Here is a 22,492-nt window from a genome sequence, read left to right as displayed (position 1 = left end):
CTGGTTTCGTTTCACGGCAAATGCATGAGCATGAGCCACTTGGGCTGAACCCTTCTGACGTCAGCAGTTTTGTCCACCTGCGGGCTGTGTATCGAGTGTGGCTGTGGCTGTGGTTGTGGCTCATGCTCAATTTGCCTGTGGCGTTGGTCCACGGTAAGGTACCGGCCCAAGGAGGTAAGCTAGCTGTCGAGATTGAGCAAAGTTTTGTCTCGCAAATGCACTCGACATTCGTCCGGTATCTACCTAGCCACTCGCACTAAATATACTTGTTACAGCTCTAGCCAAACAATAGCAGCGCTCGGTAACATCCATCAACCGAATAATTCAGGACGAACAAACGACACGAGCACACAACACTGTAGCAGGCCAGGCGGACGATTCGGGAAGGGGAGGGACTAGGAGACGAAGAATATCAAAAACCATGGCTGCTCTCGTACCTTTCAATCTGCGCATGCTCATCGTCAGTGTTGGCAATCCTCCCCCGCTTCATGAAACACTACACTCGGCCGGTCATATGGTTCTGCGCCAGCTGCAACAACACCTCGACACAACCGACTCGTACCAGCCTGGCTTTTCGACACAACGCTTCGGCACCAAGAACTGCATCGCCTCCATCGGTCCCAAGTACACACTCGTGCAGTCCCCAACACAGATGAACATTGTCGGCCCGTGGCTTGCTTCGGCCTGGAAACAACATTCAAAGCTCCCTTCAGATCAACACCCGGCTCTCGTAGTGTTGCAGGATGAATTAGAACTAGAGTTTGGCAAGGCCCTTACCCGCGAGTGGGCGAGCAGCCACAAAGGCCACAACGGCATCCGCAGTGCACAGCAGAGCTTGCCGCCAAGCATACACAAAGACCAGCGGTTCGCTCGCGTCCGCATCGGAATAGGGCGACCGCAGGAGCGGGATAGGTCGCACGTTAGCGACTACGTGCTGAGGCGCGCCACACGGGATGAGAAGGAAATACTAGAGGATCACACAGCCCCGAGTGTGGTTACGATACTCGGCGAGCTTGAAAAGAAATGGCGAAGGGCGTACATGCAGAGCCTCAAGCGTGATGCTTCCCCGTAGGACGTTTGTACCGGTATATGCCACTCACGCTAGTGCGCTACCTGCATCAACACCAACAAGCCACAGTGCCTAGGGCGCACGCACATGACAACGGTGGCGGCCCTGGTATAAACGGGAGTTTCCGCAGACCATGGTGAGGTGCACTTCAGGCAGGTATTGAATCTCCACTCGTCCACCGATTACTTCCCTGATGCTGCATCATTTGAGTATGATTTTAATTCATGGTTGCTTCATATATTCGGTATAGGTGTATTGAAACCTGCCGGTAAGCCGGATATAACTGGTAGGTGTTATCATGCACAAGCTGAGTGCCAGAGTCGTAGTGTACACTGCGTCTATACTGTAGGTACTATGTTGCGGAACAAAAAGACCAATTAACAGACATCGAAAGTCCGCTAGCTTCTGAACCGTGCAGCCGGTAATGGTTGCATTCGCCGGCTGACAATTGCCTATCTGAGCAAGCGACTTGGCCGAGTACCATCAAGCCATATCTCAATACCTGCCAACCAACTGAGACAACCCCATTTCCCAAGATCCCGAGAAATTCAAGTCTCCACACTTCACACGTGCTGAGGTCAGTGCCCAGAGATAAGGAATCGTTCCTGGGCCCAATCTACTGGACACGCCTTTGTCTACCAGCCAATGTGTTTGGACCTATAGTTCAATGGAGAACTGATAAGCGTTCGTTTTATTAATTTTATTCTGGGGTCAAATCGTTGCTGGTAGCATCCCCACGTCCACATCCTGGTATCATTAATTATCCCGAACACCGGTATCCATTCACACTGTTGGGCTGATTCAATATTGCATCGCTTTGAGTTGAAGATAAAGATGGTGACTCAAATCGGCTCAGCTCCGCATCTTGTCCTACCTATCGAAACGCCTTACGCTGACCTCTGCATCTTGCGATAGATGCAAACAGGCTCTTGTGTCTGCGACAGCAGTATTCAAAGGGCAACAAACGCGTCAGCAGCGTGCACTTTATGAATATCACTGGCGCCATCAAGCGCTCTGCATATGAAGCTAGCTGGCAGTTTAACTTCAGATTAAGCCTTGGAGAGACTTTAATTAACAAGTCCTAGCGAGTATGACAGGGCTGGCTTGACCAACACAACCCTACGTTTCCTAGGGGAAATAACCCGATAGCTGGATGCCAGTGCATTCTCTGATTGGCCCGTATTCACAGTTCTCCTTATCTTGCCATTTTTCTGTAACATATCTCCTCAAACTTGGCCCGCGTCATACGAGCAAGACACTCAAATGTTCCTCTGTCTGGGCAGCTGAGTTCCGTTATCAGTGACCCCAAATACAACTCCCTCAATGGTGGAGGTCCATCTGCCCAGCCCGACTAGTCCGAGGGTCTCTATTTGCGAGAGTCCCATTCGGGAAGTCTTCCATTATGCCTTAGCTGCGTGGTCCCTGCATCCTGTCTCTTGGTGTTTAGCTGCCCCCGGTGTCGGCTGATCCTTGCTCCCACGCCGAGCTTTGATGTTTGTCTATCTGGTTCGGTAAGGTGTGACCGCGACGTTATATCTTCTGGCTACGTCCACCCCAACAAACCTTGTTGCTTAATTTTCGTGTTTGGCTCGTTGGTTTCTGCATTTTAGATGTTTTGTTTTCTTTCCTGAGAGCAGAGCCTCCGGATCGGACCATTGTCTATTGAGTGTCGACTAGACAGTGAACACATCGCCCACCATGTCTTCCTCTCCTGTCGAATACAACGGCACCCTGCCGACGGGTGGTGACTCGTTGACGGAGGATCTCAACATTTACTACTCCAGCGGCGACTTTGCCTGGATGATGACCTCGTCCGCCCTCGTCTTGCTCATGATTCCGGGTGTCGGTTTCTTCTACTCCGGACTCGCCCGCAGAAAGTCTGCCCTCGCCTTGATATGGTTGTCGCTCATGTCGATAGGAGTAGCGAGTTTCCAATGGTTCTTCTGGGGTTACTCACTGGCTTTTTCGCACACTGGGGACAGCGGCTTCATCGGCGACCTGGCCAACTTTGGTTTGAAGGATGTGCTCGGCCAGCCTTCGGTTGGCAGCTCCAAGCTCCCGGATCTACTATTTTGTCTTTACCAGGGCATGTTTGCCGCCATTACGTATGTTTTTTTTTTTTCTTTTTTTGTTTGATTTTGTTATCAACGCATCCGTACCTCTCAAAATCAGTCGACCTATGAACAACGCACACTGACGACTTGGTTCTATCTCGAATAGTCCTGCTCTCGCCATCGGAGCTGCAGCTGATCGCGGCCGAATGCTACCGGCTATGGTCTTTGTCTTCGTCTGGTCCACCATCGTTTACGACCCGATCGCATACTGGACCTGGAACCCGAACGGCTGGTCCTTCAAGCTCGGCGGCCTCGACTTTGCTGGAGGAACTCCCGTGCACATTTCTTCCGGCGCCGCGGCGCTCGCTTACTCGCTTATGCTGGGCAAGCGCGTTGGCTACGAGTCAAACGCCGGCATGCCTTTCAGGCCACACAATGTCACCCACGTTGTGCTCGGCACCGTTATGCTGTATGTTGGTTGGTTCGGCTTCAACGGTGGTTCGGCACTCGCTGCCAACCTCCGTGCCGTCATGGCGCTGCTGGTGACCAACATCTCAGCTGCCGTCGGTGGATTGACTTGGTGTTTCCTCGACTACCGCCTTGAGAAGAAGTGGAGCACCATTGGCTTCTGCTCGGGCGTCATCGCGGGACTGGTGGCTATCACTCCGGCTGCTGGCTACGTACCTGCGTGGTCGGCCGTCATCTTTGGCGTTGTTGGAGGTGCCGCATGCAACTTTGCTACCAAGCTCAAGTTCCTACTGGGTATTGACGAGGCTCTTGATATCTTTGCCGAGCACTGCATTGGTGGAATCGTGGGCAACCTTTTGACGGGTATCTTTGCTGCGTAAGTTCAATGTTCTCCCCTATGTTGTTTGTCAAAGAGAAAGCATTACTGACCAAGAAATTGCAGCAACTACATTGCACACCTTGACGGTGCGACCGAGATCGACGGTGGCTGGCTCAACCAGAACTACATTCAATTCGCCTACCAGCTGGCCGACTGTGTGGCCGGCTTCTCGTACTCGTTTGTCATGACATGCATCATCCTCTTTCTCATGAACCTGATCCCGGGCCTGTCGCTCCGTGTGTCGGCCGCAGAGGAGAACATGGGATTGGACGACGCCCAGATTGGAGAATTTGCCTACGACTACGTAGAGCTGACCAGGCATTTTGAGGATGCGGCAGTGACGACACCGGCCGTGGGAAGCAGCCAGGGCAGCATCAAGGAGCCAAAGACCAAGGAGGGCCAGGAGGTCAACAAGACCGAGACGACTGTCGTTTAAAAGTAAGCGTCTAGGGTGTTGACTGTACGGTGTTGGGGTCTGCAGGAGCCGAAAACTTCAATTTCGTTTGCTTACTTTAATAGAAATTACGCGTTCTGGATATGGGCAAGATACCATTTCCTAGCAACGACAATTAATTTGAATCTCTTTTGTTTGAAACAGGAAGTTATAGAACCCATGCATTCATGCATTACGGAGATGTGCTATAGTTGTCGTCAGCTGTCTGATGCATGGGAATGTGTTTCCAAACCTTAGTTGACAGCATTGATAGTTGACAAGACGTAGACAGGTACTCTGTAAAAAAAATCAGGCAGGCAGCTTGTTGACAGATGTGAGCCAAGGATCACGGATGGTAAAATCCAACGTGGCTCGGGGGGGAGCCCTCGCTTTGCTTAGTGATGACAGACAGTACTGTACTCAGCTACTGTACTGTGTATTACCCACACATGCCCCAGACAAGGACGGTGTGGAGAAAACCAAGCCAAGTCTGGAGTTCGAAGCAACGGAAAAGAAATTTCATGTGCCTGGGCTTGTAGGCGAGCACAGGAAGCCATCGTTCTGCCGCCGGACGGGACGATCAACGATCATCTGAAACATTATGTTGACGTTTTATTACCGTACAGACAGAAGAAGAAAGAAGCAGTTTTTTTTGTTCAGCAAGCCCCTTTTTGATTAACTACTGCACGCACTTTTAATTCTCAGTTCTTTTTCTGAAGTGAAAAATAAAAAGAAAAAAAAAGAAGGAGAAAAAATACTGTAGAATCCTTTCATTTCATTTCACATATATTGTCATGATCAAATTGAGCCATGAATCAGCAACCTGACGTGTCTATTCAGAACACACGAAAGTGCGGTGAACAGGGCAGGTCAGGGCAATAAGTGCTGCGCCTCCAATGGTACAGTAAAGAAGTGAACAATTACATAAGTAATGATCTTTTGCCCAAATCAAATTACAACCATACCCAGTAACAAATTGACCGTCTCCCACACAAAAAAGAAATCCATTCGTTGATGAGTCCAGACCGTTTGACACCCTGCAGGCGTCAGACATCAAGCCCACCAACGGCAGCGCCCGCGCTAGGCACTGACTCTGGAGGAGCCCCTGAATCGAAATCAGCCAAAACCAAAAGATGTAACCCCAGTTTGCCCAGCTCGTAGTGGTTCGCCCACAAGCCTTTGGGGGTCCATTTTCTTTCGTCCGTTCGGTTTTTTTTTCTTTGGCCACTGCTTTCCAGACCCCACGGCACTTTTGTTTTAGGCAAATTCGAGAGAAAGAAAAAAAAAACCCCACTCAATTGAACCCTAAGTTGCATAACAATGAACATCGACAGCCTGGCCTGTTGCTTGGCTAGAAAAGTGGCAAATAGAAACAATGGAGAACAAGGCCCCCGCATGCCGACAAGCTTCATCTTGTTGTGCTTAGTGGCCTAGGCGTAGATGGATTTTCTTGGCAACATCCCTTGGACCATCAGCTATGGTTCGTATAGCTGTAGGCGCAGTAGTGCTTCCTGCACGTACTTTGCAAGTAGGGACCTCAGAGGCTTAGTGATACTAGGCAGGCTCCAAGACACGGCTCGTTCATTTAAGTCCTTGATTGGTATCCAATTCATCAGTTTCTTGTTGCTACTGCTGTTGAAGAAGACTAATACTACCTCACTAAAAGCGCAAACACGTGTACAGTATATCATTGGGATGCTACCTTTGCCTTGGAAAACACTCCGCCACCCGCAACCCCCTTTTGATCCAATGGAAACATTCCAATGGCGGGGGACATCGGTACGGGTTGCAGTAAAAATCACACCGTGGTAAAACAAAATAATTAAGAAAAAAAATAAAATCGGCCGCTTATTACTTCGTACAGCAACAAAGGCACAGCCCGCCGGGTCCCATTCCAATTCACGAGCGAGCCAGGTTCTTTGCTGCAGGGGGCACGGATTGAAGCTAGTCCTTGAACATCGTAGTACGGAGGGGCCCGCTTGGCATGGAGGGAGGGTGACAAGGTCTCACAACTGAGAATAACATGTACTGTACTGTAGAACGGTGTCATTGCCATGCTTGCTATGCTTCTGGCTTGCATGCTTGCCCCTGTAGCAGAGTTGGTGGTGATCTTTTTCTTCCAGTTCTTTCTCTGATTCATTCATCTTCTTTTTTGTTTTCTTTGTCTTTTACACATACACTTACAATTACATACACATTCCCTGCTGGTTCCTTATTCTGGCTTTCATCTGTTGATCATCTTGACTTGAATCAACCACACACTCTTTTTTTTTCTCCGTTCCTCTGGCATGCTGGATGCTAATCATTGGAAGTAGCATCAACTTTACTCCCTTAATCCCTAGCTCACACGCGCCCATCATCAAACAGACGAGACACCACAATCCTCCCTCGTAGATCGAGGTGTACATGTCCCAAATTTGAGTTTTTTTTTGAATTTTGTTGCATTCGTTTTCTTCAACCATAATACTCCAAATCACAACCACAACAACACAATGGCTGAAGATGGCAGTGCAGCACCTCCCACCACGGTTGGAGGCGGCCACGCAGGAGATTCGGGAATGCATTCGGCAAACGACGGGCGTGGAAGGTCATCCGGGGAGCGTCTGGAGCGCATCGTGACTCCGTTGTCACCAGGCGCCACGACACCACCAAACCCCTTCTCGCGCCGTCACACGTCGTTGGACATGGACGACTACTTTGTCGGGCCTCGTGACACGCAGAAGCACTCCAAGTGGCCTCTGTTTATGCAGATGCACGGTAGCATCTTGCCCAAGCTGATCATGCCTTTGTTGTTTATGGGACTCTGGGCCGCGTTGATCACGTCCTTGCACATGGCTCCTTACTTCAAGGAGCGCAACGTCAAAGGTCAGTTTTTAAAAACCACACCGTGTGGAAAGAAAGGACTGCCCAAGCTTGAACCAACTAACACAAAAAACTTGCAACTTTCCACAAAATAGTTAGCGTCAACTCTGTCCTACTCACAGTGCTGGGTTTCGTCGTCGGTTTGGGTCTCTCTTTCCGCAGCTCGACCGCATACGAACGATACGCCGAAGGTCGACGATACTGGGCCTCGTTGATTCTGGCCTCCCAGTCTCTTGGCCGCGTATTTTGGATCCATGCGCGAGAGAGGGAGGAGACTAGGGAGAAGGACATACTCAACAAGCTCTCGGCCCTCAACCTGCTTACCGCCTTTGCCGTAGCCCTCAAGCACAAGCTGCGTTTCGAGCCCTACACCAACTATGAAGATCTGTCGCAGATGGTCGGTCACCTCGACACCCTCGCCGGCGAGGCCACCAAGTCCGACGGAGGTGCCACGGCCACAAAGAGCCCCAACATCTTCAAGCGCGCCGGCACCATGCTGGGCGTGCCCTTTTTCGAGAGCAACCCGCGCAAGCAGCTTAAGAAGGCGACGCGCCCGTTGGGAAACCTCCCGCTCGAAATACTGAGCTACCTGGCCGCATATACCGACGAGATTGTGGCCAATGGTCAACTGCCGGTTCCTATGCAGCAGACACTCGGTGAGTTTTTAGTTGGGATAGAGCTCAGTCAGATCAGTGCCAAACTTCCAAAAACAGCATACTAACAAGGGGGACTTTTCCACTACCAAAAAGCTTACAACAACATGGCTTTGCTCAACGATGTCATGGTTGGCACCGAGCGTGTGCTGAGCACTCCGGTGAGTTTTTTTTTAACATTGCTTCTGTTTAAAGTAGGTGAATCGGCACACATCTTCAGTCCCCACTAACCCCAAAACTCCTCCTCTTCAGCTCCCCATCGCATACTCGATCGCCATTGCCCAGATCACTTGGCTATACGTCTTCCTGCTTCCGTTCCAGCTCTGCCAGCCTCTGGAGTGGGTCGCAATCCCAGCCACCGTCGCTGCCAGCTACATTATCCTGGGTCTGCTGTACATTGGACGTGAGATGTAAGTTTTTTGTACTCGCCATCAAGCCGATAGGCGAGAAGAAAAAAAAAAGAAAAGAAAAAAGGAGCCACTGTAAGAGATAAAAGCGCTGACAAAATTACCCCCAAAAAAAAGCGAACAACCCTTTGGCCTCGACCCCAACGATCTCCCGCTCGAGAGTTACTGCGCCCAGATCGCAGCCGAGCTCGACGTGCTGGCGTCCCGACCCAAGCCGCGCATCAGCGAGTGGACCGAGCACCTTGAAAACAAGGTCCTATTCCCTTACTCCAACGCCGGTTGGCACGCCTGGCTGCACCGCGGCGAGACCAAGATCCGCCAGGCGCTTCGGGCCAAGACGGAGCTCGAGTTTGGCCAGCGGAGCAGGATGATGGGCCAGGAGCACGGCAAGAACGAGGGTGGAAGCGGGCACGGCAGGTCCATGAGCAAGCCCCAAGCGGCTGAGAAGGTGTCCGACGTGGAGAATGGGTTGGGAAGCAGGCAATGAAATCCGTGATTTTGTAAGCTTGTTTTTTTCTCTCTATTACTCGAAACAAAAGGGGTGAATGAGCTGGTGTCTTTTTATGTTGCTGGCTTTTTTTTAATGCGTACGCGGGAGTTACTCAGCGATACTTTTTTCTTACTATCTTTCCAGATTGGTAAAAGCTTCTTTTGGGTATATAAAATCTCCTTGTTCTCCAGAGGAAGCAGAATGAATGCATAATAAAAGGGAGTGGTGATTTCTTTTTCACTGAGAGGCCAACAATCGAGCTAGTGTCTATGCTAAGGGCATGTCATAGACCAAGCTGTGTGACATCGAGTCCAAGTGAGAAACAGGAGTACAGGACAGTATTGGGCCAGATGAGATGGTTGGTCATCGTGCCAATATTGTCAACCATCACAAATCCGTCACCACTTGATCCAATATCCGTTACCCGATTGGCTGTACCCAAGACTTGAATTATCAGCATCCACGACCCAGACCGTATTATCCCAGCCGCCGTTCGAATTAGACCTCGAAAGACCCTTGCTCATATCTGTCATTGACGGGTCCTCTTTCACCTCTGCGTTGCAATCCCTGTCAAAGAAGCGTAGCAAGCCAAGCAAGCTTTTCTCTTCCTCGCGGAGGTTCTCATATAGTGGCTGAGAAGGCGCCGGGTCCACCTTCTCGGTCTGTTCAGCATTTACTGCCATCGGCCTTTTTTCTTCTTCCTCTTGATCCGAATCCGAACTGCGTAAGTTCGCCACGGAGAAGTGATTTGGCCTATCAAATCCCTCGCACTTGGACGTCTCCTGGCACTGCGGGCTGACAGACAGCGGGCTGACAGACAGCGGGCTATCATTTCCAGCCTCTTCAGCATCGTCAGCCTCTGCTCCTCCTTCTTCTTCTTCCTCGTGCTCCTCCAAATCATCAGAGGAAAGACTCCAACCATCTACCATCTCCACGTCAACAACGTCCTCAGGCCTGACCTCGAGCGCAAGCAGACTCTGCTTCCTGACGTCTTCGGGCCCCGTGCGCCGCGGCCGGATCTGCGAAATGTTTATCACGTGGAGCCGCGGGTTGGCGACGAGCCGGTCCGGCTCACGACCCAACGCCCACAGCTTGTTGAAGCATTCCTTGTTGTGGAGCGCGCTGGCGCTGTCTTGTCGCTTCTTGGCGGCAGTGAAGGTGCGGAGAACCTCGGCGGGTTTTGGGTTTTGTGGTTCTTGTTGGTGCTGCTGTTGTTGGACTTTGGGTTGGGATCTGAGTCGTCTCAGCCGCTCCTTGAGCGCGTTGATCTTGCTGTCGCGGAGCAGATTTGGAAGTGATGCCATATTGTGCGGATCTTGTCTCCTTTTTGAAGCAATCAACCCGTGGTGGTGTCTCTCAATCAAAGAAGTGATTTCCAGGTCTTGGTGTTGAACTGAGGCTATGTTGAGCTTGGCGCCAAATAGTCAACGAAGGTTCCTCCCCAGCTTCTGCTTCCCTCTCTTTCTTTTTCAACTTCTTCTCACCCTTCTATGCAGGCACGAACTAGGAGATGCCTTGCTAAGGATGCTCCAGGGCGAAATCAATGAGTAAGCAAGGTTTTTGACGATTCCAAAATGGTGGATGCTTCAGCCTAGGTTGAGTCAACAAAAAATAAAAAAAAGATTTGTGTTTAGATGAAAGAAGGTGTGGAAAGTGAAAAAAAAGCCCCGTAACGCTGCCAATTTGCTATCAGACTGGGCAACGTGCCTGGATGCTGTCATCAACGGGGAGGCTCGAAGGAAGAAGTGACTCAGCTTGCACCTGCCAAAAAGTCGATTTCATCTAGTGACTTTGAACTGATGCAGTCCCCCGTGACCGGCACTGGAAAGCTTATGACTTTAGGCTCTTTTTTCCCCCCGAAGCGGTAAACCTTGCTCCAGACCCTGAGATCCTGAGACCCTAGGAGCAGATAAGCCTTGATGTAGAGGAGGGGTGCTACAGAAAGTGATGGAGGAGAACATAATCCTTGCCCAATTAACAATCACAGCGAATAAACTCTGATCGATGAACAGTTCTCTGTGACGTAGCCATAGACACCTATACATGAATCTATACCCACACGGACCAAGCAAACTCGGAAACAAATGGAAACAGTGGAATAGATAATATTTAATTCAAGAACCAGCAAACATGAGGCCGCCATAAACGTACACAATCATCACAATATAAAATAAAATAACAAAGTCCATTCTCACTAACAGCTAATCGGGACCATACAGCTCTCGCCTTAAAAACAGCTCGAGCAACGCCCTTTGCTTATCCTCCACAGCCCGTATCTCCTTGGCCTTGGTCATCACTGGCGCCCGACAAACCTTGCCCACACGCGCCAGCACTTCGGCTACCTGACGCTCCTTGGCCTGTCTCTTCTCCAACGCAGCTAAGGCCTCAGCAGCACCTTGCCCCGCGACCGGCCCGCGGCGGAAGCTGAGAGACCGTCGCGTAAGTGCCAATGGCGATATTCCCGACATGGATGAAGCGGTCGAACCAGAGCTGGATGAGGTCGCTGTTCTTATCAGCGCCGTCTCCGCCTTGGTCAGGGGCGTCAGCTCTGCTATCACTTTGGCCAGCGTAGTTGTTAGGAAAACAAAGGAAATATTATGGTTGGGTGCCGCGGCAAGGACGTCTAGGACAGTTGCCTTGTCCTCCTCCTGCATCTGTTTGGCTGCCGTGGTAGCGGTATTGCCCGAGGATGTCAGGGATGGGATGGAGGCTTGTTCGAGCTGCGCCCACAGCGAAATCGTGACGATACCGTCTGTCAAACTCTGGAGGAAGATGAGAAGTACTTCGGCAACCACCTCGAGTCTCTTCATCGAATCAACCTCTGGTTCAAACGCCTCCGCTACTGCCTTGTCCTGATCAAGGTGGTCAATGACCGCTGCAACCAGACGAGGGTCCCGAGATTCCAAAGACGGCTGAGCATCTGAAAATGGCCAGGCTCCCTTGTTACGTGGCACCTCTGTCTCAAGCATCTGCTCATCGGCTAATACCCTCTCAGCCAAGGTCTCGACAGCCTCTGTGAGCTTGAACAGCTCCTTGGGTGCGGCGCAACGCACTTCGCAGTCATACGGGATCGAACCCACCCGCTTACTGCCAGAAGCCCCATCTGCCTTCTTTTTCGCGGATAGTTCCTCAACAAACGCCCTTATTCCGCCATCAGGGACTCTGATGAGCTCCTCTATAGACCTTCCAATGCAGGTAACCATCCAGTGCGCCCGCACGGGTATGAAATGATCTCTCCCTTGTTCTACTCGTAATATCAACACTTCCTCGAGAGAGGCCTGGCCGTCGTTCAGGTGCGTAACGAGATTGATATTGTCGACCGATATTCCGATGACGGCTTTGACCGTCTCTCCTGGCTCGAGTGTAACCTCCTTGCCCAAATCCACCGCTTCGTTGTCACCAGCCTGTGGGCCAAGGTCTGTCCGCAGGAACGATGTCGTCAGCCACTGGGAATTTCCAACTCCCAGAGGGTCCTGATCCGAGCTCGGCCTCTCCACAAACGAGAACTTGGCAGCTACTCGTCCCGTGTTGGCAATGGTCATGGAGGACGTCTTCTTACGTAGGTAGTAGACGTCCCCAAAATTGATGGCCGCGGCCTCTCCTGCATCCGTGCCATCAATGTGTGAATCACCCCGGTCCGTCTTCTCTACCACGACCGTGATAACTGGCCGTGACTCGTTCTCAGCGCGATCTAGCTCTCGAGCCGCATCCGCATACACATTTGCCTTGAGCTCCGGGACTGCGGCGTCGTAGTTGATGTCGAAAACAGATATAACTGGTTTATGATCTGAAGATTGTATGCGCTGATGTGATGTGTATATGTCTAGATGGATGCGATCCTCGCTGGCGTCTTCTGCGCCATCAGCGTCTTCGTTTTCGTCGTACTCGTCATAGTCAAAAACATTGGTGTTACTGCTGTTGTTGCTATTACTATTCGTATCGGTGCTCTTGGTGGGTTGATCATCCCCGTCGTTCTCTGGGTCATAGTCGAACAAAACTTCATCGTCCTCTGTCCCCTCTCCGATGCCTCGTGACTTGAGCTCCTCATCCCTGCGTCGCGACTCTTCAGCATCGCGGACTTTCTTCTGATAGGCTTCACGGTCTTTCTTGCTACGGTACAGGATGCGATCGCACCAGCTGGGCGCCCTCTTCTTGTCACTAGAGTCGAACAGGCCTACCGTGTTGACATCGTACTTGTATGAAGGAAGAAACGTGATTGGTCCCTCTCGCCAACCTTCTTGGAATACTTTGCCGTCTTTAATGAGTTTTCCAAGTTGATCATGAGGAAGCAATGAGTCCAAGGTTGCTTGCAGGGATGCTGGATCATCTGAGGGGTCGGGTAGGAAATCATCCGGGTCGGGCAACGATATCGAGTCGTCGTCTCTGTCTGTCTGACCGTCGACACTACTCCCTGTCCTGTTTGAGCTGGTCTCTGTTTTATCGTCACTGCTGTCGGAAGTGCGCAACACTATGGCTTCTTCTCCATCCAGAGCGGTATCTTCCTTACCCTTGGGCTTTTGGCTGACATCGTATTCTCCTCTGGTGTGAAGCAACAAAAGCCTCCGTATGTCCTGTCCTGGAAGGTCGAGTCTAAAGTTCAGATCTCCAAACCAAAAGGCGAAATCCTCATCGCCTATCTTTTCAGGACTCCCCCCTTCTCCACCTGCTCCAGGATGTAAAGGAACGGGTGGGAACTGTGTTCGACTCAGGATTTGTCCAACATCCCACAACCTCCTCTCAAGGTTTGTCGACTCATGCCCGCTTGCAAGGTGGCAGTTTACAAACGTCATGCGCGTGGCCTCGCCGACAACGATGCGCGCTGCCACGGAACCTTTGTTCCCCATGTACCCAAGCAGCCCTGTGCCGACGGCGGATGTGCTGACGTTGCTGATGGTTGGAGCTACCTCGGCCGAGGCATAGATCAGGAGCAAGAGGCCCGTCATCTGCTCGGAGGCTATCAATGTGTAACCAGACGGCAGGGCGGCCTCCAAAGCCATCTTCCAACGGTCCATGGCGCTGAGGGATTCGGAAGATGAGTAGACGCCGCGCATGTACTGGCTCGCAACATTCAGGTCCACAACCTCCTGCAGGCCCAAAACGTAAAGGCCGATCTTGTCGCCGCCCACGAGGCGCACTGCATTTGGGTCGTCGTCGAGGCTGTCGGCAGTTTCTTGACGCTCAATGGCGGGGTTTCGAGCCACATCGAGAGTGGCAAGGCGACGATCGACGCCTTTACCGTGTACAAACCAGGTCGCAAGGTCCTTGTCCGTCCCTTGAAGGCCCGCGACGTTCCAGGTCCCGATCTTGATACGCATCTTGTGTTGCTGTATGTACTCGTCGCGACGGGCGTGGACTGCGCGGTGCAGGGAGAGGGGTGACGAGCCGGCGTCACCGTCGACAGAACCTGTGTCCATGCCGGCGGCGGCATCAGCTGTACTGGGAGGCATTCTGATAGCCCTGGGCTTTCTTGGTGTGAGCGTGGCTAGGCGATGCGACGGGACGAATCGGTCGAACGAACTAGGATATTCAGGGCCTTTTGCCAGTGACGTGCATCGAAATCAACATCATGGACTGGGTCGCATAATCAGCGGCCAGGTAAGAGCAAAAGTTGAAAACAGAAACGAGTCGAGAGTAGATAGGATGCAGCTCTAGTTTATTCGACTTGATGGAATCTATTGAAATCGGCATGCAAGTGAGATCGACGATGACGCGACGTACGGTCCGCCTTGCTTTGTTCAGCTCGCACTGACTGCATGTGACCTCTGCCTGAAATGCCGTCTTAAACAGTAGCTTTAGTGGTTGTCCTGTGACGTCGGGCGCCAATCGCAACAATTAATGGCGGGGTCAGCCTGGTGTCGCGACACATCTCAATCTTGAGTCATGCAATAATGCCTTGCTTTTGTACCCACCAAACCAGGAACGCTCCAAGCCGCTACAGTGGACCAGGTGAGATCAATATTTTCCTAGAGATGTTTGAAGGCTTTTTGTAGAGGCGAAATTACTGTCGCTAAATTTCTCAATACTTGGATGAAAAGGTATCTTGGGTTCCTGTGCATGTGTAAATATAGCAATGTAGAGATTTAGTTAATTGGTTCATTTTCTGGGAAGCAACTTGCCGATCTTTACAGATTACTTTGCCCTTGTTCTTGGTCTCAGCCTCTCAGGCTCTCAGTCGCATCCTCGTTCATCAACCGAAATTGCGTCACCGCGCCAAATCCAATTGAGCCTTTCAGCAACACGTCAAACCAACAACACAATGAGCCGCGCAACACCACGGAAATCTCGCCACAGACGCGATGCAAGCGGCGGCGGAGGACCCAGTGGACAACATTTACCCAAGACTGTCGCCACGTCCGACTATGAATCCGATGCCGTACACTACCTCGAGACGCGTGCCCCGGCCGTCACCGAAGCCGCCCTCCTACCACGGCTGAACCGCACAAACACCGAGATCAACCTCTCCGTCCTGCAGCGCTGGCTGCCCAACATCCGTTCGATCGCATCAATAGCAGCCAACGCCGTCGTTTACGCATTCTCCCCCACCACTCACGAGTGGGACAAGGCCGGCATCGAGGGCGCAATGTTTGTGTGCGACCAGGACCTCACCGAGCTTGGAATGCCGCGCAGCTGCGTCTATCTCCTCAACCGCCGCTCGCTCGACAACCTACATATTGACCTTGCCGCCGTCAGCCATTTCGAAGTTCAAAATGAGCTGCTCATATTCAACTTGGGTGACAAGGTCCTCGGGCTTTGGATACATGCCGATCAAGAGGATACAAGGGATACAAATGCGGCCACAATACAAGAACGGTGGGCGCGTGTCCGAGCCGCTGCCGCAGTTCCTGTTGGCCAGGCAGAAGCGCAAAAGACTGGAAGCACAACTGGGGTTGGAGAGACCATGGGGCCCGCCATGCAGGCCATTGGTAGGAAACTTAGCATCAGTGATCTGTTTGGTCGTGCAAGGGATACGGCAGACGGCTAGTATACAGAAATCGATCAATCTTCAGGCCCAACCCCAAACTCCCCAGACTCGTAGAGAGTCCGGATAGGCACGCCGCGTTGCTCGGCGATCATACCGATCAGCTGCTGCCCCACATCCCTCAGCTCGTTGTACCTCTGCAGCAGTTCTGAGCGGGTGCGGTCAGTTTCTTGACTTGAGGCCTCTCCAGGTTTTGCTTGTTCGTTGCTGTACAATAGTTAGCAACCGTGATCAAGGATTCCAAGTTATTATCCAGCAGAGATGGACCATACGGGCGTTGGACTATTGGTATAGAAATCTCATGCGGAGCCCTGTCGGCTTGAGTAGCTTCGAGAACATCTTGAGATGAGGACTTTTGCTTCTTGTGGGGTGATGGCGATCGACTCGTAGCATTTTTATGGTCAGCCTCATTTGCAGGCATATTTATTTTTAGCTGAAGCCTCGTCAATGTCGAGAAGCCGCTTAATTCGCCGAAAAGACTAGAGAGCCTAGCAGAAACTAGCAGTGATAGGCGGAGTCAAAAGGAGCCTGTGCGATTACGAGGCGACTGATGAAATTGTACGGAGTAAGAGTTGAGGTTTGGGATGAATTCATCAGGTGCAATCGTAACCTGCGCCTTGATATTTCTTCTTTTACCCTTTCTTTCCCTTTGTCTTTCTCTGCTCATCACCTGGCTGCACATCCGAACATCTCAAGGTTACTTGATACTGGATGAATAGTTATGATTATGAATTATTCTAGTGTAAATTCGACATGTAATAATACCGTCCAATTGGTAAGGGTCGTCGTGATGGCAAAGTCAATTGTTCCCTGCTCTGTGACTTGGCAATGTCCTGTACTGTACACGCGGACAGGAGCTAGTCTGTACCTACCACGTAGAAAGCACGCGTGAGTTTGGTTCCGCTGAAGAATAGTGGGTGGGGCGATGACGAAATGCCTAGAGGTTACAGTAGACTGCCTGGGTTTATGTTGCTGGGCACATGTTGACGAATCTCTAGCGTCAACACTTGAAACCACCCAAATCCATCCACATCACGCTCAATGCAATCGCAAGCGATGCATCAAGAACGTGTACTAAACAAACTTGATCCAAAATCTTCATATCCTCCATAGTCCTCCTGGGCTTCATCGCCAGCCATGGCTAGATCACTGCGCCGCAGCAGCTTTGTCCACGATTTTATCGATCGACTTCAAAAGGCCCCGAAGCCTCTGGATACATCTCGTGCCTATGTCTCTGGTGAATTGCCGAGCTACGATTATACCGACAGTCTAGAACTGGGTCGATTGGTGACTACAAGTCGCGTTCGAAGCTTCCGAGTCGGCACCGGTGCCTCAATCTACACATCAACCCTCCTTCCTGCCATATTGAAGGCACATCATGAAGCAATCATTGTAACTTGCTTCTGGGCACCGTCCAAAACGCTCGACGCACTTCGCGAGACGCTCGAAGCCCTCGCAGACCATCGCCGCCGCATCGTAGACGAAGGTGCTGGCAGCCTACCGACACTTCGAGTTCGCATCTGTCTGTCGTCACGTTCGTTACTGCAGAAGCTCCTACACACATCTTCCAGAGATGGCTACATATACCCTCCCTCGACCTGGGAGAAGCAACTTGGTCTACTCAGTGAGGAGAAGCTCAGGCCGGCCCGAATCGAGCTGCACGTCAAGAGTCTCTTCTTCTTGCCATTCAGCGTCATGCATCCCAAGTTTGTCGTAATCGATCGCCGGCGTGCCTTTATGCCTAGTTGCAATGTGTCTTGGGAACCGTGGCTCGAGGGTTGCGTCGAGTTCGAGGGAGATGCCGTCGACGCTCTTATGGCGTTCTATCAGAGGACTTGGGAGCCGGATATGGATGTGACTTTGCCGCTACCACTCGTGCAGGATGAGGATCTGGATGAAGCCATCTTCAACCCTGCAATCGAAGCCCCGGTTCTTCCAATGGTCCGCAGCACTGCGTCGTACGCTGTATCATTTGTCACAGGCCGCGAGCAAGCCCCTCCTCTGGTGGTCGCCGGCGGTCATGAAGCGACAGCCACGTTGGAAAACACAATACAGACCACCATCCTGCCCTCTTCCCACCATAGAAACCCCCGATTTCGGTTTTTGCCCTGGCAGGCACACGCGCCAGCTCCCGCCACACCACTCAACACGGCAGTCATGCAATTGATGGACCATGCTCAAAGAGAGATATACGTCCAAACCCCAAACGTCACAGCACAATGCGTAATGGACGGCTTGCTCGCAGCTCTTCAGCGTGGTGTCCATGTCAGAATAGTGACAGGTCGCAACATGATGATGATGGAGCAGATCGTAACTGCAGGCACCACAACTTCCATGTGCATACAATCTCTTATCAAGCGCTACGAAGTCATGAGGGAGGCGGCGATGGCTCCTCCAGGTTCGCATCAGTCGTTGCTGTCTAGTTGGGGCCGACCACCAAGCAGGAGTTACGGGGCCAGCAACAATGGAGAGCCAATTCAGACCTTGTCAAGCCTTCCACCTCCAGTTGGAAGATTGCAGATCTCGTATTTCTGCAGCTTGCATCCAGGGTCCAAAGAAACCGGCAAAGGCAAGGGTGGTCGCAATGCTCGACGAAGACCGTCAGATCTGGAAGAGGTTCTGGACGATGCAGCCGAGGAGCCGGTCTGCCCGCACATTAAGCTTATGATCGTGGATGGAAGATACACGTTGCTAGGGTCCGGCAACATGGACCGTGCTAGCTTCTACACTAGCCAAGAATTAGGGGTTCTCTTCCATGGCGAGGCGTTCGCTTCACCCGTCCAAGGGGTCATGAATAGATGTCTGGAGGGGCGTATGGAGAAAGTATACGATTCGGAGCGATGATTTATTGTTGTTAGCGTGAGCTGTGTCGCAGCTCGACGTCCGCCGGATATACCCCGAGAGCTTGTTGCGATGGTCAAGCATGTGGCGAGGCCGGATGGTGCAGCATGCATATTTTCGGAAACGAGAGCCGCAAGCCGCCAGTCAACCGGTCACTGTGATTGAATCTGGCTTGGCCGAGGGTTACGGAGCCAAATATAGACAGCCGCGCACACTAGTCTAGGCGAGGCTACTCAAGTACACGCCGGGCCAAGATTTCATCTAGCCATCAATGCATATCTGGGCAGCCAGGGTTTCTGCAGGTACATCAGGCATGATTAGAAGCAGAACTGATGGCAGCGTTGAAGCTCGCCCATCGTCCGAAGCTCATTTCGGATACGGCAAGTCCAGGCTAGCTCCGAACCGAAACTGGGACCTCTCCACAAAATTCGGAAACCCTTGCCGCCTCCGGCAAGCAAACAAACATCTAAAACGACTGGGCGCGCCGGCTATCGAGGCGATCGCCAAGCCTTGTCCCGCACTCGACTCCAAGTCGCAGGTCGAGCGGGGTGATTTTACCATGCCTTGCATGCACTTGTCCCAATTGCGGATTGGTACCACACAGGAACGTCGGCCTCCGAGAACCAACTCACCTGAGCCTTGGACCCGGTTCAACTGTGGTTCGCTTGATCCAAGCTGGTGCGTGGTTGGTGGGTTTTGTTTGTAAACCGTCCAACAAATTTTCGGAACATTAGCCAAGCCTCAGCTTTTCTTGCCAGAGCCAGGATTCCCCTTTCCAACAGCGGTCGGAATGTTTATCGTCGTGTTTTGGTTTGGCCATTGGCTTGTTTCCTGCAATCCATAGAAGGCGGATCTCCTGTTGGGAACCAGACTGAGTGATTTCTGGGAGCTGACCATATTTAATTAACCTCGCCTTGCTGTGGCGAGATGCAGTTGCAGCCGCTGCAACAGTGGAAGCAGCGGCGGAGATGCCACAGACGGTCCAACTTCCGGACCGACAAAATACAAGCAAGGCCTCTGTAGAGGTAGAATCAGTGGAATGGACTGAGTCTGGTGATCTAGGATGCCTTCCCGTCGATCCGATGGCTCTCATACCCTTGTCTTGATCTAATTGCCATATTGAGATGTATTGACACATTTTTAGATAGACTAGTTTTGAACTGCATAGACTTCAAATAAAAACTCGATGTATGCCCTCGTAGTTCTTGTCTTTCATGTTCAAGCCAGCGCCTCGCACAGGTCCTCGTCATTCACTCCGGTCGCCGCCAGTCAAATCCGTCCTCAGTATCAAAGCAACAATGGCTAGCAAGCTGTTCCTCGCCGCCGCCCTCTTGCAGGGTGTGCTGTCTTCACCGCTTGCCGTTGAAGAGCGCCAGGCATGCGCCGCTCAGTGGTAAGTTTCACGACAGCTGAATCTTCAAAACCTCCATGTTCACAAACGCTTACCGCTGGCCTCACCTCTATAGGGCTCAATGTGGTGGACAGGGCTACACCGGCCCGACGTGCTGCCAGTCCGGAAGCACTTGTGTTGTCTCCAACCAGTGGTACAGTCAATGTCTCCCCGGCTCCAGCAACCCCACGACGACCTCAACGACCTCGAGCTCGACCACCTCTAGCTCGACTTCGCGCCCCCCGACCTCGGTGCCGACCTCGGCATCGACCAGCCCGACTTCGCTCCCGCCCTCCACGACCACGAGGCCCACTACCACGGCCACGGGCGGCAGCGGTCCCGGAACCACAGCCTCGTTCACCGGCAACCCTTTCGCGGGCGTCAACCTCTTCCCCAACAAGTTCTACTCGTCCGAGGTTCACACCCTGGCCATCCCATCGTTGACGGGCTCGCTCGTCGCCAAGGCCTCTGCCGCGGCCCAGGTGCCGTCGTTCCAGTGGCTTGACATTGCCTCCAAGGTTAGCAGATTTCCTACTAGGGGATAGCAGAAAAAGTCTGCGAAGAAATGCGAGAACTAACGGGGCTTTGACAAACAGGTCGAGACTCTCATGCCCGGTGCGCTGGCTGACATTAGGGCCGCCAACGCTGCCGGTGGCAACTACGCCGCCCAGCTTGTGTACGTCGCGAGAAATTCTTTCCGTCTTCTTACCGGTCTTGCGATACTAACATGGCTGTTTTTCTAGCGTCTACGATCTGCCAGATCGTGACTGTGCCGCCGCTGCTTCCAACGGCGAGTTCTCCATCGCCGATGGCGGTGTCGTCAAGTACAAGGCATACATTGATGCTATCCGCAAGCAGCTTCTTGCTTACTCGGATGTTCGCACCATCCTTGTCATTGTAAGTTGCGCCATCCGTTGCGGAAAGAAAATAGAAAAGAAATAAGCTTCATATTACACATATGGTTCTTTTGTAAAGATATGCTAATCTTGTTTATTTGACAGGAACCTGGTATGCTCCGATTTGATGGCATTCAACAGCTTCTCGGCATAAACTGACTGTGATACCTCCGTATAGACTCCCTTGCCAACATGGTTACCAACATGGGCGTGCCCAAGTGTAAGTAGCCCCGCGTGATTACTGCCCCTCTGTGATTCTGTGAGCTGAGCGGCTACAATTTACTTGGCCGCAAGCTACTTGGTCGATAGGAAGTACAAAAACTAACTCTTTTTCACAGGTGCCGGTGCTAAGGACGCCTACCTTGAGTGCACCATCTACGCCGTCAAGCAGCTGAACCTGCCTCACGTCGCCATGTACCTCGACGGTGGCCACGCAGGATGGCTCGGCTGGCCTGCTAACCTGCAGCCCGCTGCTGATCTCTTTGGCAAGCTGTATACCGATGCTGGCAAGCCGTCGCAGCTTCGTGGCATGGCTGTAAGTGTTCTTCTGTCGTGTACAAATATTTGGCTGTTGCCAAGACGAGAGAAAGAAAGCTGACTGGGTTTACAGACGAACGTCGCCAACTACAATGCCTGGGACCTGGCTACCGCACCTTCCTACACGGTATGTTATAGGATGCGAATCGTCCGATTAAAATTACTTACTTGATCTGCACGAATACTAATTAATATATGACAGACCCCGAACCCCAACTGGGACGAGAAGAAGTACATCTCTGCCTTTGCTCCTCTCCTCGCTGCCAAGGGCTGGTCTGCACACTTCATCATTGACCAAGGTGAGTAATACTGAATGGATATGGTTGGGGGAGAAGGATGGAAAAAGAGAAGAAAAAGAAAAACAAGGGCCTGAAAACTGGACTGCAAACTAACACATACAACCACGTAATCAGGCCGCTCCGGAAAGCAACCCACTGGCCAGAAGGAATGGGGCCACTGGTGCAACCAGCAAGGTGTTGGTTTCGGCAGGCGTCCTTCTGCCGACACCGGCTCCGAGCTCGCCGACGCTTTCGTCTGGATCAAGCCCGGCGGTGAATGCGATGGTGTTTCCGACCCCACCGCTCCTCGATTCGATCACTTCTGTGGGACTGACTACGGCGCAATGCCCAAGTAAGCAATCCTGATGCCATTCGTATTGTCCTGGCGAAGTGACCATGTCATGATGCTAACCTGGAGTTTTCCCGCACAGCGCCCCTCAAGCTGGACAGTGGTTCCAGAACTACTTTGAGATGCTTCTTACCAACGCCAACCCGCCATTGTAAGCGGGTAACAGTGTAACGGCTGCTTTGGGGCGGAGAGTTGCCGCAGCAAAAGAGGCCGTGGTAATGATGTGGTGTTGCTGTTCTGATCAGGGGTGTCACGTGCAGAGTCAATTCATCACGTGCTACCCCTGAGTTCCTGGCAACACAATCGCGACTTCCTAGTTTGGATATCCTTCTTTGTACAGACTTACCTTACATAGCAAAAATTTCTATGGTCCTATGGGCCACGTTGTCAATTGCAGACCTGGCTCG

The 22,492-nt window shown here is 51.9% G+C and overlaps 11 protein-coding genes across 11 annotated transcripts; 7 read left to right on the top strand and 4 right to left on the bottom strand.

Annotated features, from left to right (window-relative positions):
• The first annotated feature begins 230 nt into the window (after positions 1–230).
• PgNI_06689 (uncharacterized protein) lies at positions 231–4,770 on the top strand. The gene is made up of 5 exons (XM_031126710.1): positions 231–1,225; positions 1,320–1,355; positions 1,464–3,174; positions 3,290–3,967; positions 4,034–4,770. Exons 3-5 carry the CDS (start codon positions 2,768–2,770, stop codon positions 4,404–4,406), a joined length of 1,458 nt encoding a protein of 485 aa, XP_030983057.1. The 5' UTR covers positions 231–1,225; positions 1,320–1,355; positions 1,464–2,767; the 3' UTR covers positions 4,407–4,770.
• A 679-nt stretch (positions 4,771–5,449) lies between these two features.
• Positions 5,450–5,815, bottom strand: PgNI_06688 (uncharacterized protein; the record flags this gene model as incomplete). The annotated part of the gene is made up of 2 exons (XM_031126709.1): positions 5,450–5,652; positions 5,698–5,815. 2 exons carry the CDS (start codon positions 5,813–5,815, stop codon positions 5,450–5,452), a joined length of 321 nt encoding a protein of 106 aa, XP_030983058.1.
• Positions 5,816–6,283: 468 nt separating this feature from the next.
• PgNI_06687 (uncharacterized protein) lies at positions 6,284–9,055 on the top strand. Its single transcript, XM_031126708.1, has 5 exons — positions 6,284–7,268; positions 7,361–7,921; positions 8,015–8,079; positions 8,171–8,328; positions 8,443–9,055. Exons 1-5 carry the CDS (start codon positions 6,896–6,898, stop codon positions 8,810–8,812), a joined length of 1,527 nt encoding a protein of 508 aa, XP_030983051.1. The 5' UTR covers positions 6,284–6,895; the 3' UTR covers positions 8,813–9,055.
• Positions 9,056–9,165: 110 nt separating this feature from the next.
• Positions 9,166–10,411, top strand: PgNI_06685 (uncharacterized protein; the record flags this gene model as incomplete). Its single annotated transcript, XM_031126706.1, has 2 exons — positions 9,166–9,173; positions 9,654–10,411. 2 exons carry the CDS (start codon positions 9,166–9,168, stop codon positions 10,111–10,113), a joined length of 468 nt encoding a protein of 155 aa, XP_030983052.1. The 3' UTR covers positions 10,114–10,411.
• Positions 9,214–10,119, bottom strand: PgNI_06686 (uncharacterized protein; the record flags this gene model as incomplete). The annotated part of the gene is made up of 1 exon (XM_031126707.1): positions 9,214–10,119. One exon carries the CDS (start codon positions 10,117–10,119, stop codon positions 9,214–9,216), a length of 906 nt encoding a protein of 301 aa, XP_030982666.1.
• A 605-nt stretch (positions 10,412–11,016) lies between the features above and the next one.
• PgNI_06684 (uncharacterized protein) lies at positions 11,017–14,262 on the bottom strand (the record flags this gene model as incomplete). Its single annotated transcript, XM_031126705.1, has 1 exon — positions 11,017–14,262. The coding sequence occupies one exon, from the start codon at positions 14,260–14,262 to the stop codon at positions 11,017–11,019; it is 3,246 nt and encodes a 1,081-aa protein (XP_030983053.1).
• A 477-nt stretch (positions 14,263–14,739) lies between these two features.
• Positions 14,740–16,505, bottom strand: PgNI_06682 (uncharacterized protein). The gene is made up of 2 exons (XM_031126703.1): positions 16,067–16,505; positions 14,740–16,001 (listed from the first exon to the last, which is right to left on the bottom strand). Exons 1-2 carry the CDS (start codon positions 16,213–16,215, stop codon positions 15,812–15,814), a joined length of 339 nt encoding a protein of 112 aa, XP_030983055.1. The 5' UTR covers positions 16,216–16,505; the 3' UTR covers positions 14,740–15,811.
• On the top strand, positions 15,072–15,797 carry PgNI_06683 (uncharacterized protein; the record flags this gene model as incomplete). Its single annotated transcript, XM_031126704.1, has 1 exon — positions 15,072–15,797. One exon carries the CDS (start codon positions 15,072–15,074, stop codon positions 15,795–15,797), a length of 726 nt encoding a protein of 241 aa, XP_030983054.1.
• Positions 16,506–16,931: 426 nt separating the features above from the next.
• Positions 16,932–18,638, top strand: PgNI_06681 (uncharacterized protein; the record flags this gene model as incomplete). The annotated part of the gene is made up of 1 exon (XM_031126702.1): positions 16,932–18,638. One exon carries the CDS (start codon positions 16,932–16,934, stop codon positions 18,636–18,638), a length of 1,707 nt encoding a protein of 568 aa, XP_030983056.1.
• Positions 18,639–18,948: 310 nt separating this feature from the next.
• PgNI_06680 (uncharacterized protein) lies at positions 18,949–19,514 on the top strand (the record flags this gene model as incomplete). The annotated part of the gene is made up of 2 exons (XM_031126701.1): positions 18,949–19,324; positions 19,480–19,514. 2 exons carry the CDS (start codon positions 18,949–18,951, stop codon positions 19,512–19,514), a joined length of 411 nt encoding a protein of 136 aa, XP_030982669.1.
• Positions 19,515–19,877: 363 nt separating this feature from the next.
• Positions 19,878–22,474, top strand: PgNI_06679 (uncharacterized protein). The gene is made up of 10 exons (XM_031126700.1): positions 19,878–20,028; positions 20,102–20,543; positions 20,622–20,701; positions 20,769–20,927; positions 21,098–21,141; positions 21,260–21,456; positions 21,532–21,585; positions 21,661–21,757; positions 21,872–22,088; positions 22,168–22,474. Exons 1-10 carry the CDS (start codon positions 19,934–19,936, stop codon positions 22,238–22,240), a joined length of 1,458 nt encoding a protein of 485 aa, XP_030983310.1. The 5' UTR covers positions 19,878–19,933; the 3' UTR covers positions 22,241–22,474.
• The last annotated feature ends 18 nt before the right edge of the window (positions 22,475–22,492 follow it).

The sequence above is a fragment of the Pyricularia grisea genome, chromosome I (assembly GCF_004355905.1).
Source record: "Pyricularia grisea strain NI907 chromosome I, whole genome shotgun sequence".
Classification (NCBI taxonomy): Eukaryota; Fungi; Ascomycota; class Sordariomycetes; order Magnaporthales; family Pyriculariaceae; genus Pyricularia; species Pyricularia grisea.
The sequence above is the reverse complement of the archived record's forward strand: the minus strand, read 5'-3'. Positions and strand labels throughout refer to the sequence as shown.

Bases quoted from the DNA above. Each gene is read 5' to 3' on its own strand.
- PgNI_06679 (XM_031126700.1), top strand. From the start codon at position 19,934: ATGGCTAGCAAGCTGTTCCTCGCCGCCGCCCTCTTGCAGGGTGTGCTG. The intron at 20,544-20,621 runs GTTAGCAGATTT...TTTGACAAACAG, and splicing joins GGCTTGACATTGCCTCCAAG to GTCGAGACTCTCATGCCCGG. The intron at 20,702-20,768 runs GTACGTCGCGAG...CTGTTTTTCTAG, and splicing joins AACTACGCCGCCCAGCTTGT to CGTCTACGATCTGCCAGATC.
- PgNI_06682 (XM_031126703.1), bottom strand. From the start codon at position 16,215: ATGCCTGCAAATGAGGCTGACCATAAAAATGCTACGAGTCGATCGCCA. The intron at 16,002-16,066 runs GTATGGTCCATC...ACTATTGTACAG, and splicing joins ATACCAATAGTCCAACGCCC to CAACGAACAAGCAAAACCTG.
- PgNI_06687 (XM_031126708.1), top strand. From the start codon at position 6,896: ATGGCTGAAGATGGCAGTGCAGCACCTCCCACCACGGTTGGAGGCGGC. The intron at 7,269-7,360 runs GTCAGTTTTTAA...TCCACAAAATAG, and splicing joins CAAGGAGCGCAACGTCAAAG to TTAGCGTCAACTCTGTCCTA. The intron at 7,922-8,014 runs GTGAGTTTTTAG...ACTACCAAAAAG, and splicing joins TCCTATGCAGCAGACACTCG to CTTACAACAACATGGCTTTG.
- PgNI_06689 (XM_031126710.1), top strand. From the start codon at position 2,768: ATGTCTTCCTCTCCTGTCGAATACAACGGCACCCTGCCGACGGGTGGT. The intron at 3,175-3,289 runs GTATGTTTTTTT...TATCTCGAATAG, and splicing joins GGCATGTTTGCCGCCATTAC to TCCTGCTCTCGCCATCGGAG. The intron at 3,968-4,033 runs GTAAGTTCAATG...AAGAAATTGCAG, and splicing joins TTGACGGGTATCTTTGCTGC to CAACTACATTGCACACCTTG.